Below are 15,657 nucleotides of genomic sequence, written 5' to 3'. Positions count from 1 at the left end.
GGTAGATACTTCAAAAACGGAAAATGAAATTTTTTTTAACGTCATGAACTTCAGAAAGATTTCTAAAGAGGCTAAGACAACTTGATATTAATGGTAGCTGGTAAATGACTCTTGTCTAGGTTCTAATAAGAAAAGAATCCACTTTCGCTGTTTTCTGGCAACTTTCCGCGAAGAGTTTTCAGGGTTTAGAAGATTAAAGAGCTGGTTCGGAAAAATTGCTCTGTTCTATGGTCCAATAATTGATTTTTCGTGATTAATACATAAACTTATCAAAAATAGAATAGTGTAAGTTCGGTCAAAAATTATTTTCGCCCTTATTTGCTTATTTGAACCCTAAATAAGAAAATTGTTAGACATCTTGAAGGTCCCTTCATCAGTGCATATGAGAAGATAGCTATGACTCGACAAACTTAGGATATGAATTTGATATTCATTTTCGCCCTTCTTACTCCTTCCCCAGACTCGTAGCGGTCGGGACGACAATTTTCCTTTGCATAGTAGAAGTTGTAGTGGCCGCGGCTCACCGCGAGATTCTTTTTTAATTTTTTTAAAATAGGTCCATGGTAAACTTTCCTTTATTTCACTAAAAATGAAGGGTTTGAATTGTGTTTTTTTTTGCAGGAATTTCGCGCCTCACTGAATGTCTCAGGTAGAAGGAACAATGATCAAGGATGTTATCCGTCGTGGATCCAGATTGAGCTCGCGTGTGCATGCATCGGCAAAAACACATGAATTTTGGTTTAATGGCACGCGAGTGATCGAAGCGCTCAATAGTCATTACAAAATTTTGCAGGGAACTGATTGCATTAAAACTTGCCGTCAACTCATTTAAAATGTTTTTCTCGTGCATAGCGCTGTGGATACTATTTCCTTCTATTAACATTCTTTGCGCACATTCTATGTCTTCGTGGGCTCTAGAGAAAACTAAACACTTAGTCTTTCCGAACACCGTCATTCCTTGCATGAAAGTATCTGCCATTTTTGTGAGCTTAACAGGGCCATGGAGAGAAAATCCAGGATCGTGATAAAAATGCCAGGGCCAGGGATGAAAATTGTACAGTGCTCCTAATATCTTTTTTTCATTGACATTTTTACTCCGAACCAAGGGTTTCAAACTCATATACCCGCTCGACGATAGTGAACGATAACCGTAGCCTTGTCGTAGTAAATGCGTATACTGTGTCGGAATAATGCTGATAACTACCGCAAGACACGCTCTTCTGGTGTGTGGCTTTCTGATAATATTGCACTGCGGGACTCTAGTTCAGGCTATATATCGCAAACAATGTCCCTTAAATATGCCATGGTACATCAACCACATCATCGCCAGTTTGTCGGAAAAGTTTACACTCCTCTGCTATTGTTCTGCTTCATGGGTTTTTAGAGCTACTTTGCCCGTAAACCGTTGGAGATTGAATCTGGCCAGAGTAGACAGACAAGATGGCGAAACAAGTGTTAACAAAGGCTTGGAGCCTTCGAATGACATTGGCAGTAACTATCCATGTGCTGCTCCAATATAACAGCACAGAGAGAAAATTGGCACGGAGCAACCTCAACTTAATATTGATGTTGAGGTATCTGCATATCCAGATTCTAGGCAAAACAGCGAAGGCGAATTAGAGCAGTTAATGCGTCGGGCACCATCAATATCCTTGTCAGTAGCTGTTAAGATAGGCAAATTAAGCAACGCCCGCAATGTTCTGCCTGTTAATGCACATAAAAAGACTCTAATCCAGGTTTAAGAGCATCACAATCGTGTAGTATTACAATAATAATAATCGTTGGCACAACAATCCATATTGGATCAGGGCCTTGAAGTGTGTTAGAGCACTTCATTCAAGACCGTAACGGTACACTACAGTATACATAGGAGGCAATGTGGTCAGCATTGCGCTCGCCCGAGATTATTACCCTGATTTGACTCAGGTACTCATTCACAGCTGAGTCGACTGGTATCCGACGTCAAATCACGATACAAATCCCTCTGCCACCAGCGAGATTTGAACCGCGACCTCCGTACGACAGCCTTGTGCTCTAACCACTCAGCTATCCGGACACAGTATTACAAAACACTCAAATTTATGAGGAGACTTCCTAAGAGCAACTATTCACAGTTCAGGAGAAGCTTTCTGAAGGTAACATTGATGTATAGGTGATCTGAATCCTGTATGTAACAAAATTGATGCTGACATCGGCCTCAAAGGGGACCATAATCTAATGGTAATTTACTTTTGCTTGTGTGTCCCTACTGTGTCTACCAATAGAGGAGGGAATCAAGTGTCAAGCTTTCTTCCTGGGCCAGCGATACAAACTGAACAACCCACCCGAAAATATTGATGCGCACTGAACTGCCATCAAAAGTTCCAAAAAGGCGCTACAAGACCTGACTAACTGGGAAAACGTAAAGCTAAGAGTCTCTCTCTGACTACGAGCAAAGGTAGGTGCAGCGTAACGTACGCCGTGACAAAACAAATTCTACCTTAGTCAAGAAAATAGAAACTGCCTTAAATAGTAGTAAATTTGCCACCATATACGCCATCACGAAATAGCTCACTCTTGACCGTCAGCCTTTCAATGTTCCTGTGAGGGACATTAACAGCAGATTTCTGATCCACGATGATCTGCAACTGGAAGTTGCACCCCTTATGGATAATATGGCAAGCCACGTAATGCGCGGATAAGGTTTGCTCCTTCACATAGCAGCGAAATCATCTCGACGATCAACGCGTTCAAGCGGAGCAAAACCGCCAGCTTTAACAGTCTCCTTGCGGAAATATTCCTTACAGCCCCTGCTCTTCCTGTAGAGTTGCTACTTTCACTTATACGTAAATTCCGCGATGCTGAGATCTTTCTCAATGAGTGGGAGAAGTGGGTGATCGTTAAAAAAGGCAAAAAAGAAGAAAGGCAACCATTTCGAGTGCAACAATTGGAAGGGTGTTTGCGTACTCTCTGCCTCTACAGAGATAATATTTAAAATATTCCTGGAATGTGTCAAAGAACACCTCGAAAGCTTAATCGGGTCATCCCGTGTGAAGGACGTTTTTTTCGCTTTTCTTAGAAATTTTTTTGTGAAGAACTGGATAAAGATACAAATACGAATTTTTCACTATGGATTTATTAATATCTTGAGCGTGCGTAGTAATTATAGTAAAATTTCCAGCCCGATCGCATACTTCGTTATTAAAATATAGAGCAATTTATACACCCATCTCCAAAAGAAAGTGTTTTTCTGCTGCCAAGTAAACGGCATTTGTATGTACAAACTTAACTACAGTGCGCAAACTAGGATTATTAAAACATATTAAAAGTTAAATTTTTGGTGCCGTGTCAAACTTTTTTTTTCGTGAATTTTGGTGTTTTTTCACGGCTTCTTCAATGAATAAAAAAAACTACTCAATGAATCGCAATTATCCTAATTTGCGGACCGTAGAAGTATGTTCTGAATAAGTCTTGAAAATTTCAAAGAATTTCGTTGGATAGACTTTGGGCTATGGTGGCAGCCAATTTTCAACATGCGGTTCCGAGAAAAACGCATTTAAAAAGTAAAATGCGATTTTTAGCGATAAAACCTAAACTGACCGTTAATTTGCTATACCTAATCCATAAACCTTAGGTTTCTTCAAGAAACACATATAGACGGTCATGGTATCATTTATAGATTTCGTCGTTATGTAGGTTACGGAATCGTCCATCCTCATGTAGGGGGCCAAAAATTCTTCGGAGGATTCTTCTCTCGAACGCGGCCAAGAGTTCACAATTCTTCTTGCTAAGAACCCAAGTTTCCGAGGAATACATAAGGACTGGCAAGATCATAGTCTTGTACAGTAAGAGCTTTGACCCTATGGTGAGACGTTTCTAGTGGAACAGTTTTTGTAACCTGAAATCGGCTCTGTTGGATGCCAACAACCGTGCACAGATTTCATCATCGTAGCTGTTATCGGTTATGATAAAAAAAAGCTCCGTAAAAAATCAGAAATTGAGCGGAAGTTGGTAGAAATAAGCAAATTACCGGGCCAAATTGCAAAAACAATGCGGAAAATCATCCTAGGGGATGTTATTTACGTACCTGAGTACATTTAAAGAAACACGTCGGAAGCCGGAAGCCCGGCGCTCCAGGTATGAAACGTATTGTCGATCTTTTATCTAATGGTATTTGGGTACATGATGGTCCCATAGCTCGTAGTGTATATACGTTGAATATGCCCAATATTCAGTTCGATGTGACACTGACATTTTATCTCTTAGGGAGTACCAATTTGACACAAAAGAGACAACTTTGACCTGTTATGACTTTGAACTGCTATAAGCAGTATGCTCCCTCATAATAACGCCTATATTAATGCACGGGTCTAGGATAAATTGAGGAAGGGTGCGCCGGAAATTTTAAAAATATATTAATATAATATTATTAGCTTTATTTGAGCAAATATCGGTATAAAGAGTATTTCGGGGTCTAAGTGTCATACAGGGACATCGTCATGATTTTTTTAAAATGTTTCTAGTGGATAGTTTCTGAGAATGGCCCCTTAATTTAAGTGACCCTTTTATGACCACCTAACTCTCCTCGCAATCGGCCCCAAAACTGTAAAGTACTAAATAAGACCTTTCATTTGGTACTCCACGTGACTATATTTGGCGAAAAAAAATTACACTCTCCATAATTGTGTAACTTACTGCATGCGCGGGCATTCACAGTTGCTACCTTTCCACCAAATTTCATGCCAATAGGTGTAACGGTTCCTGAGAAAAAGCGTCTGATAGACAGATAGAATTTAATAAGGTTTTGTTTTCGGCAACCTTAGAAACGGTGTAAATTTCACTTCGAACAATTTTATTGTAAGGATTCTGACGCGGGGTTAACCCCAGTTGTGACTGAAAAAAATCGATTGTCGCTTTTTTTCAATATAACTGTCCATGAAATAAAATTGACTGAGATATAATCGTTGAAGTAGAAGAATCCATATCGTAAACGACCTGAAGATGAAACCTTAAGCGCGTTTTTCTACAAATGACATGTTTGAAACCGGTGACCAAAATCACTCTTAAACTACTAATATGTAGTGTTTAATAGTTCGAATTTTTGTTTCGATGAAAAAAATAGCTCAAAAACGACCAAGTTCGGAAAGCCCACATATCATGTAAAAGATAATTCAAGAATGACAAAACTGTTGTGAAACACCTCTCTCAAATCAATTTTTTTTAAAAAGGCGCATATATAGCCTTCTCTCCCCATCTCACGAACTATGGCCAATTTAGCGGCATTTCCAACCCCTCCGACTTTATCTTTCATCAAACGGCTCCACAAATTCACAGGGAAATACTGTCAAGATTAATATGGAACGATGAAAATAATGTCAAATGCCACGAAATATCGAAATCTCAATACACTATCGCTGACTACAGCTCCCGATAGAACCACATCTTCCATATATACCTATCTCAACAATTTTTTTCTGCTGATATGCTGGACCTGCTCTCTCCTAACATTGATGACGTTATCTACGTTCTACGAAATGCTCCTTAAACTCTTTATGTATGTAGAAATCAGTCCCCCTGGATTGGTTCTCAAAAGGAAAAAGTATCTCGCTGACTGCAGCAACTCGAACCCAATATCACTGATAAACATATTGGCGAAATCCCCATGGTCAAGGATCGGTTCTACAGATGCATAGAAGTTTTGGATTTCTGCTAAGCTGAACCTATTGACATAAGAAGTACGATTAAACGAGCTTCTGCCCAGGGGGTTGAGGGGGTTGTACATATCACCAGAAACGCAGAAAAAGTTACATGTATCAGCCATGTCCTTCGATATCCAGAACGTCTTAGTTTCTGACCTGGAAATTCTGATAAATGTTTTCCGACAATCTGCAACAAAAGGTCAATGCCTGAATATTGTTAAATTCCACACTATAAGATTTACCAAAAGCAAAAACCTGACTGACAAGAAAAATCGAATAGTTACCTAAATTTTAAATCTAAATATAAAATTTATGAGATTGAAGAGAATTTTCATTGGAAATCAGTATCAAAAAGTAGTTCATTGGAAATCAGTATCAAAAAGTAGTAGTTGGGACTTACCAAAAACACATTCAGATACTCTGTTTTCTTGAACCATGTCGAATGGAAATACAGTCCAAATGGCGCCCTGTTACTGGAATAATGCCTTTTAAAATTATGAGTCAGCATTTTGTAAACATCATCAGGACTCAGATGAGGTGGACAACTATCTACCATTCCGCAATGGAAATCCCCGGCTTCTAATTGATTCATAACCATCTCCCACACTCCTGGGTAGCTTCGCGATGGGCATAGTTGCTTCGTTCCAGTGCAGGTGTGAGGCATTTTGTAATCCATGGTATATGGCCAAAGTGGTGGGTTAGAGAACGGTGCTACCATGGATGAATCATAGACGAATCCAAACTCTTTCATCATCAAGAATTGCCGATTCCACCCTACACGCAGAAAAGGTACTCGCATGCCTCGAATCTCTTCCATTCGGACGTTACCAAATTTGTTGATGATATTCGCTTGTCCAACCATTTCATCGAACCAATCCTCGATGGTTGCGTTCCTTGACCACCAGTCTTCAGGGCCACGGTGCCTGTAATGTCAAATTTATTCGTAAATGGTTACTGAAGAAAATTCGAAACAAATCTTACGTAACTGAATGAACTGCAATTTCATGACCATCATTCCAAAGCTTCTGAACGTACTGATAATTCGTGTATTGATGAGAAATGAAGAATGTTGCTCTGATCGGGCATCCATTTGGATTCTTTCGGTTTGGAGTGAAGAGCACGTTACTGAAAAGCTCCCAATTATCGAAATTAATGGCATCGTCGAATGTTAGTATAACCATTTGAGGGACCTGACTGGGTTCCATTCGCCCAGGGATTTGAGTGCCATCCTTCGAACAGAAACAATCGGGAAGAGAGCATGATGATGGGTCGCAAGCGTCTGCAGCATTTGGGTCATTATCCACGTCGCACCAACCCTTAAATATAAACATAAAATTAATATTTGGTTTAGCCAACGTTTATACCGGTTTATGGTATGTTGTTCCTAAATACAAATCGCTACATGATTTAACAGTTTTCTCTCCTGAACATTCATTTAGGCGATATGATTTCTTTAATAGTTTCAGAGGTTATGAGTAAATCTGTTGGCTTGATATCTGGCGCACACATAGTACATCTATATTTTTCTTATTATTAATTATAGTCCAGTCGAATTTATACCAAGATGCAGATCACAACCAACAGTCTAATCACGAAAGTGGTAGCAAAATTGTTTTGCAGCAGATAGGTTGGGGACTTGCATCAGCAGAATATAAGCGTGAAGGACCTAGTCTTGTAGACTATTCTTTAGGAAAGTGAAAGTAAAGTGACAATAATCTGTGAACCTATTACAACCACCGCAGATTGGAGGAGTGGTCTGGGTTGGAAATGAAACTAGCATACATAAGGAGTTTATATATCTGCAGCCGTTGTGTCCATTCTGATCAACTATTAATAAGGGATGTTGGGTAAGCTGGTTTCCCTTGTTAGAAGTTAAATTCAACAAAGTTATGTTACGAGGCAACCCTAACTAGGTTATACTGACAATCCGTTTTCCACAATATTATCTAAGTGAGTCTACATTAGTAAATCAAATTCAATAAGTCATTCCGGTCAAGAAACAACACCAAGGTCTTTTTCGAAAATTCATTAATAAGCCAAGAGCAAAGTAGCCATCGGACCAATTAAGTCCTGCCCACGTAACGGCCCAATGGGGAGAGGCGCAAGTACTCCAGCCCCAAGTAAAGACCGCCTTTTGTCCTGAAGATCAATTTTTTGCCATATAATTTCAACAAATCCAAAATTATCATCACATTAACGAAAACCACCTTTAGCTTCATATTTCTTCTACCCCAGGTATATAACCAGCATATGATGCTTTTGTGGGGGCTGATACCACCCAGGTAGCAGATCTTTATCCATAATGATAATGAGCGTATAGTCCCCCGTCTTCGATATACTTCGTGACTTCAACTGCTGGCAAATCAATAAGCCTTCAACGATTAAAGATTACGCTCCAGAAAAGAGGTTCCAATACGAACCTTTAAAGAACTCCAACCGTAACAGTGTACTTATTCGGTCCTTCATCAGTCTCGCACTATAGGAGTCTCTCCGATAAGCTCCGTTCCGATATCCAACAACATCAGTCTCCTCGACGAAGTAATCCAACTCAGCCCGCCCTTCTCCAGCATTTCTGCTTTGGTATTTACAACACAGGTCGAATAGGATATGCTGAGATGCTTTTGAGATTTCAGTAGTAAAATCAGTTTCTGTATTCCCATTGGTCATGAGCACTCCTTTCACAATGTGCCTTTATAGACTTTCCGGGTGGAATCATCCGCATCCATACGGATTGGATGACCCGCCCACCGCAGCCTGTTGAGCCGGATTTTACCCACAACCAGACAGTCGTAGTATCGCTCATAGATTTCGTCGTTATGTAGGCTGCGGAATCGTCCATCTTCATGTTGGGGGCCAAAAATTCTTCGGAGGACTCTTTTCTCGAACTTCACCAAGAGTTCACAGATTTTTGTAGTCTCCTATTTTTATTCTTCCCGTTTGACCAGTGCGATTCGATGTTGTTCAATGTTTTGGTTTTGGCGCTCACGTTGCCACCATGTACTTCGCCTTACCTTCATTAATGTGTAGCTCAAGATCTCGATCCGCCTGCTCGATCTGAATGAAGATAGACTGTACGTTCTTCCCATGATGGCAACATCGTCAGCGTAGGCCAGTTAGTGGTGGGTCGACTTGAAAAGGATGGTGCCTGTCGCATTTACATCTGCATCGCGAATCCCTCCATCCTGCTGACTTGTTAATAAAACTTCAGCGCCTGGTGCGGTTGCTCCCTATACTTTTCGAGTTCACAGACTTGTTGGTTCTCCCAGGCTTCCTTTTTCCGTCTGTGAAGTCGCTTCTCCGCTCGGCAGAGTGGTAAGTCCTTGCGCGTGCCTGTGTTCTTTGAGAATGCAACATTACTCGGTATGTAGCATTCCGTTCCGTTGCTAGCGTATATTCAGCGTTGAACAGGCCGTTCCGACTTTTCTTGCGGCTGGCGCCAAGTATCCTTGTGGCCATATCAATGATAATGTTCTTCAGGTGATTGTAAAGATCATTTGTTGATGCTTCATCTCCAGAACATCTGTTAGCTGCAGTTATTGCGGCATCCATTTCCCCCTTATAAGTGTTATGGGGGGCTGTATTGTGAATGGCTTCAGTATTCACTCTCACCTGATTGTCAGAGCGGATGGTAGGTGGTGTCGTAATTCGAGCTCGGAGCACTATGCCAACGAGATGGTGATCCGAGTCTATATTGGCCCCTATATGTTCTTACATTCATCAAGGCTGAAAGGTGGTGGCGACGTTCGATTCGATTGAAAGTGGTTCCATCTGGAGAGGCCCCCATAAGTTTGTGGACCGCTTTCCGCGAAAACCAATTGCTTCCAGCTCCGGGCTCCGCCTGTACTTCAATATTGAAATCTCGAAGTATGATTTTGATATTATACTTGGGACAAGCTTCGAAGGTCCGCTCAACTGCCTCGTAGAAGGTGTCCTTCTCCTTCATTTAAGATAATATCGGGTGAAGCAGTGTACATCATTGCAGTAATAATCCCTCTAAATCTTCCAGCGATTAAGGGCCACTATTTTACAAGAAATAGAAAACAAATCCATCTGATATAAGAGCGGACTTCGAATTTAAAAAAGGTATCCCATGTATTGATTAGTGGGTTAAACGAAGCACGGAGAAGTAAACAAGAATTCCTTATGGGATTGTAATATTGTAATTTTGCCAGGTATTTGCATCACTTTGATTTGAATGTGCATTTTGACTGTTCTAAATTCTCTGTTGGGCAGGATTCATGGAAGAAAGGTGGAGAGTGATGAATGCCATAAACAGTGACACAGAACTCTGCAGTTTAATCAAAGAGACATTTGAGTCAAATCAGAAATAAACCGCGGTAAAAGTTACCGTCCCGACGATACGAATGGGACTTCAATAATGGGAGCTGCACGCTGGTTTAAACCACAATCCTCTTCACGAAATAAAACTTCACACTGGTGTTGCGGAGATAAAGCTAGGTGAACAGTGTGGGTGGTGGCAACAGTCAATGCCAAAGGATTTCCATTTCCCCGGAGTCAGTTATTTATTGAATAGTATATGCACCCTTCCCCTTCTTCTTTTTCTTTAGCCTTTGTTCCGTTCACAAGTGGGGTCGGCTCATCGTGATCGGTTTCGCAATTTGACCCTATCAAATGCCTGTTCTGGAGGCAATCGCAAGGCTTTTAAATCCCCATCCAGCCTATCAAGTCACTGTTGTTTCAGCCGGCCTTTTGGTCGCTTACCACGTGTTTCTACGATCGGTGCAACCTCATATCGATCGCGGATATTCTCATTTCGGATGTGATCAAAACGTGCCACGCCACTAGTCCACTACTTCACCGCTAGTCGGCCAACACTCAGAACCATAGAGAGCGACAGGACGGACGACGTTGCGGTAAATTTTAGATTTGAGACGTTCATTGATAGTTCCATCAAAAAGAACACTAATTGATCCAGGTTGCGTTATTGCGTGAAGCAATTTCATAAAGCAGTACTCCATTGGCTGATAGCATTCATCCGAGATATTTAAATCGCTCAGTTCTGGGCAGATCACTACCGCTCTCAGTGTTATTCAAATTCAATCTAAGACCATGTTGCATGAGGCGATCATTCTATTTTTGAACAAGTCGCTCGAGATCATTTTTGCTATTAGACGCTAGGAAAACATTATCTGCATAAAACAGTGTATAAGGCGCTGGACGTTAGATCTTCCATGTAACAGTGTTCATAACAAGAACAAAGAGAGGTGGTGAGAGGGCGCTTCGCTGGTGAATACCAACAGAGACACGAAGCGGTTCTGATACACCCGCCACACTTCGAACTTTTCGGATCGTAGTAGAGCAATTGAAACCAGTTCTTCTGATATTATCTTGTAGAGCATACCAGATGAGTTCGTGTGGCACACGGTCAAACGCTTTCTCTAGATCCAGAAATGCAATGTAAAGAGGGCGATGCTTCTCACGATGTTTCTCCATGAGTAACCGTGTGTCAGTAGTTCCGTAGATCTTGGCAAAATCGGCTTGATTCACGGTTATTTCAACGAGCACATGGAAAAACCATTTGCAAACTAATACGATTTTTACATTATAGACTCTCCTTTATTACCCATATTACCATCTTAGGAAGTTTTTACACAACGATCTGTTTTCCATTGATATCGAGGGAGAAATAAAGTTGGCGATTCAGTATGATAAAGTCCATTTTCCTAGCAACATCGAAAAAGGGGTCATATTAGCTAAGTTGTAGCTAGCACCAAAAAGAGATGCGCCGCCAGTATTATTTCAACTCGTTATATATGGTTGTCATTATCCCTAAATGGGACGATGCACGTTAACCATACCGCCATTCGCCGAAATGCGTTTCAGGTCCCTTCTGGTCTTCTCTTTTTCTAGGACATTTGCCGATCACCCTGGCATAGCCAACAATGGAATTGTCACCCTTTCTTAAAATGTAACCTATTCACTGCCACTTCCGCTTATCAACACATTTGGCGCGGAACAATATCTGCATTTTTAGATTTTATACAGAAGAGCGAAGGGGAATCTGGTGCTATTGATGCGTCGAGCAAAATCGAATTCAATGGCCCTACCAACCGAGCGATGTTACTAAGGTAGGCACCATCAATACTCTGCCCATTAATTTAAATGGAAAGAGGGTCAGTCAGAGTGAGAATCTTGGTTTTGTTCGTAATTATCTTTATTCCGGCTCTGTTTACCTCCTTGTCCAAATACAAAGTCATTTGGCGAAGGTGCATGGGTCGGGGTGATAGCTCTCCTTCGAGCAAGCTTTCGAGATGTTCCTTGATGCGTACCTTGAAGCGTGTTAACCACTTTATTCAAGACCGTAGCAGTACATTACAGTAGGTACACTGTAGAGTTGACTCAAATGCTTATTCACAACTGAATCATACCTGATATGATATACCACGATACAAATCCCTCTACCACCAGTGAGATTTGAACTCCGACCTTTCACTATGAAATCCAAGCGAACAAATGATCTTTGCGGACACACCCAGGATAATTTTAGCTATTATTCTTCCGACAGTAGACAGGGTGCTCTTTTTCGAAATATTAATTATCCCTTTCTTCATTGGGAAAAACATATTTACGAATATGTAGAAGCAGCAACTCTGCAGGAATTTAAGAAACAACAATGCAGAGTCCTGCATTGAGACCGGCAAGTAGTCTGTATCCACATGCTATGTTGTCTAGCCATTTCATTCATAAAAAGTGAAACTTCATCAATTTATATGAGCTCCTTCCGCCTCTTGAACAGCTAATCGCCGTGAATGAGGAGCATACCGTTAGCATCACTCACAAGCACACCGAAAAAATTGCGACCACCTACAAGTTCTTTCATAATGCGGTGCCAGAGCGCAATCCACTGCAAGAGAGAAAGGAGTATTCCTCGGAATCCCAACACTTTACTTCCTTTAAGCCCAAAATACCCTACACCCCTCAAATTCTCGCAGAAGTCGGAGCAAGGGAGCATTATGCGCCTCTGTTGTCAAGAAGTGTCGCGCATTCCAGAACTCAATCGTAGACCGGAAGCAAAAAGTGGCAGCTGAAAAATGAATCCATTTCTGCGACGGAGTATTCGCTTCTGAAGCATAATAAGATGGATAAATTCTTCTTCTTCTTTTTTAGTCGCCCCTTGCGAAGTAGGGAATACTTCAAGCATATTCTCAAGCCCCAGCTCAAAAGGGGGAGGGGCATGAACTTTTCAACTTAATAGTAGATACGTTAGTTCAAGAGACCCTACGACGCCTGGGTATCACACAGCCATTCAGGCACCGTCTCCTTTTTCAAACAAGCTTGGACCTCGTTCTCTTTCAAACAAGCTTGGAACTATCAATAGCGGATTTGTTAGGGAGGTTCCTTTAGTGGAATTACAACATCGCATCTGACGTGTTTTAGTATACGATAAAACATATTTGGCTCAAAACATTACTAACCCCAACGAAAGGAGACTGAAGAATTAACGCCCCCGATAAATTTTCGTCAGATTTCAGTCTAGGAGTTTGGGGTTTCAATTCAACATGATCAACATATTCATTCTCAAAGCCTAAAAATAAAAGATTTAATCAAAGCTCTAGTTCTACCCGTCGCAATTCTAAGACAAAGTTGCCCATACCATTAATTAATTCTATTTTTCAATGTTCGGTAAAAAGGATGAGCTTATTGTAGATAAAGTGATTGCGAAAGGGAGCTTTTGATATTGTTTTCAAAATCTCGGATAACATGGTGACTTGATTGCGAACGCAGTCTCCTGACAGCGACTGTGATTACTTTGCGTTTGGGAGATAAATCACGATCGCAGTCACGGTCGAGGTGTGCTCTCCCGCAAATGGCGTTCGGGTTGTCGCACCCCGGGGCTCTCAGAGGCTCCGACATTTTGCTGGTACTACCGTAAATTCGGAGCTCAACGGACTAAATGTATCGCCAAATGCAATTGCAAAACGCGCCAGTACAGTAATTACAAATTATAGTTTCGAATGATGCACGCTCTGTGGATAAAATAAATTGCAAAAGAAGTACAAGTGCGAATGCAATTTTTCTCATTCTATTGGGCAGTCTTAAAAGTTTTGCAACCAAATGTATGGGTGGATCAACCATTCGATGGTCTACTCACTTAATGATTATGTGCTTGGATAATTGACATTAACGGCAGCAGCGATACGACACATGAAAGGAGAACGTGCTTGGATATACAAATAACTACGTATCAACGAGCATCAGTCTCATATGCTTCACACGAGTGTTATCCACATTGGATGCAATTTCAACGCAAAAAACTAAGCTCGCTGAGTGTCTCGGCGGCGACTACCCGAAGCGCAGGTTGTCTTACAATTTTCGACTCTTTGAGCAGATGTTGCTTTCAGGTCGACACAGGCGCGGAGGTGTCGGTTCTCCCCGTACCTCGCCCAGATACTTTAATACCGCAAAACTTGTGACTGGCTGCCGCGAACTCCTCTCCCATCCGCACTTACGGCCACAGACAGATGGAAGTGAGTCCTGGTTTGTGCCGAACGTTTTCGTGGCGATTCCTTTTGGCAGACATTACCAACCCCATATTGGGTGCATATTCCTTGTGTCACTATGGGCTGTTGGTAGATTTACAGAATAAAGTTTTGATAGATCCCGCAGCCTCTTTAAAGTCATCAGGAAAACTTCCTGATGTGCAAGCAACATTTTTTCCATTGTTTTCGAGGATATTGCCGACCATCGCATTCGCGCACTCCTTCGAAAATATCGCAACATCACTACTGAAAGAAGTTTCTCCCAACCGGTTAAGCACAATGTGCAGCACCACATCAACACCGCCGGCTTCCCAATCTTCTCAAAGGTGCGCTGTTGGTCATCTCCACTCTATTTGGTTCCTAAGTCAATGCTGACAATTCCCTACTGGGACCCAATTCCACTCATCCATGGCTTTGCGCAAACTGTCGTGTTTTCACGACTAGGGATCTGGCAAGGCTGTGCAACGCTGCGCAGACATTTCTGTGATTCATCCACTGTGTCCTACGAAATTTGAATTACTGTTTCGTTTACATGCATAATGTTTTGATCGACTCTTCTTCCGAATCTGAGCATATGGAGCATCTTGAGTGCATTTTTCAACGTCGCCTTGAGGCGAGGCTCGTTCTAAACATTGAAAAATGCAAATTCTAACAAAAGCATGTGAGATTTCTCGGCCACATGATCACCCCTGATGGAATTCAACCAGACCCAGACAAGGTTGAAGCGGTCAGAAACTTTTCCCTTCTAACCACGGTGAAGGATCTGCGAAGGTTCTTGAGCATGCTAAACTGCCATCCTCGTTTCCTGACTAAGGCCGCTCACCACCAAACGACCTTCAACGCTTACTTGTCTGGGCCCAAAACCAAAGAGTCCCGCGAGGTTGCGTGGTGTACTGAGGCCGCCTTGGTGTTTGAAACGGTCAAACAACAGCTTGCTGATGCTACACTACTGACATTTCCTCGGCCAGATGCACCCCTAGCTGTGTTCGTCGCGTACCTCTCTATTAAATACTTCTGTTTCCCCTTGAGGGTAAGCCATTCACTCTGTTCACAGATCATAAGGTCCTTATGCTCGCGCTTAAATAAAAGCCCAACAAAGCGTCTCCTCGCCTACTGCACTAACTGAGCTTCATCAACCAATTTACTTCCGACACCCAACACGTATCTGGAAAATACAACATCGTTACGGACGCTTTGTCACGAATCTTGGAGGTTACAGTCCCCAGGGTGGCTGATTATAAGGTAATCTACGAGGCGCAGAAAGATGACGCCGAGCTTCAGACCCTGAGGACAAACACCAAATCCGAAATTGATACACCAGTAGCTTACTCCAAACTACAATTTTATTTTATTATGTATCATATATATATTTCGGGAGCAACTTACTCCCTTTATCAGTACAAAGCTACCTACCTACCTAGCTTTGTACTGATGAAGGGAGTAAGTTGCTCCCGAAATATATATACATAATAAAATAA

The 15,657-nt window shown here is 41.7% G+C and overlaps 1 protein-coding gene across 1 annotated transcript in view; it reads right to left on the bottom strand.

Annotated features, from left to right (window-relative positions):
• Nucleotides 1–15,657, bottom strand: part of LOC119646737 (chitin deacetylase 1) — a 35,065-nt gene that overhangs the window by 1,590 nt on the left and 17,818 nt on the right. Inside the window, exons 4-5 of the mRNA XM_038047315.1 lie at nucleotides 6,660–6,994; nucleotides 6,079–6,601 (exon numbers count right to left, since the gene is read on the bottom strand). Of these exons, the coding sequence (XP_037903243.1) occupies nucleotides 6,079–6,601; nucleotides 6,660–6,994 (858 nt within the window). The remainder of the gene's footprint in view (nucleotides 1–6,078; nucleotides 6,602–6,659; nucleotides 6,995–15,657) is intronic.

The sequence above is a fragment of the Hermetia illucens genome, chromosome 1, assembly GCF_905115235.1.
Source record: "Hermetia illucens chromosome 1, iHerIll2.2.curated.20191125, whole genome shotgun sequence".
NCBI lineage: Eukaryota > Metazoa > Arthropoda > Insecta > Diptera > Stratiomyidae > Hermetia > Hermetia illucens.
This window is presented reverse-complemented; position numbering and strand designations above follow the sequence as displayed.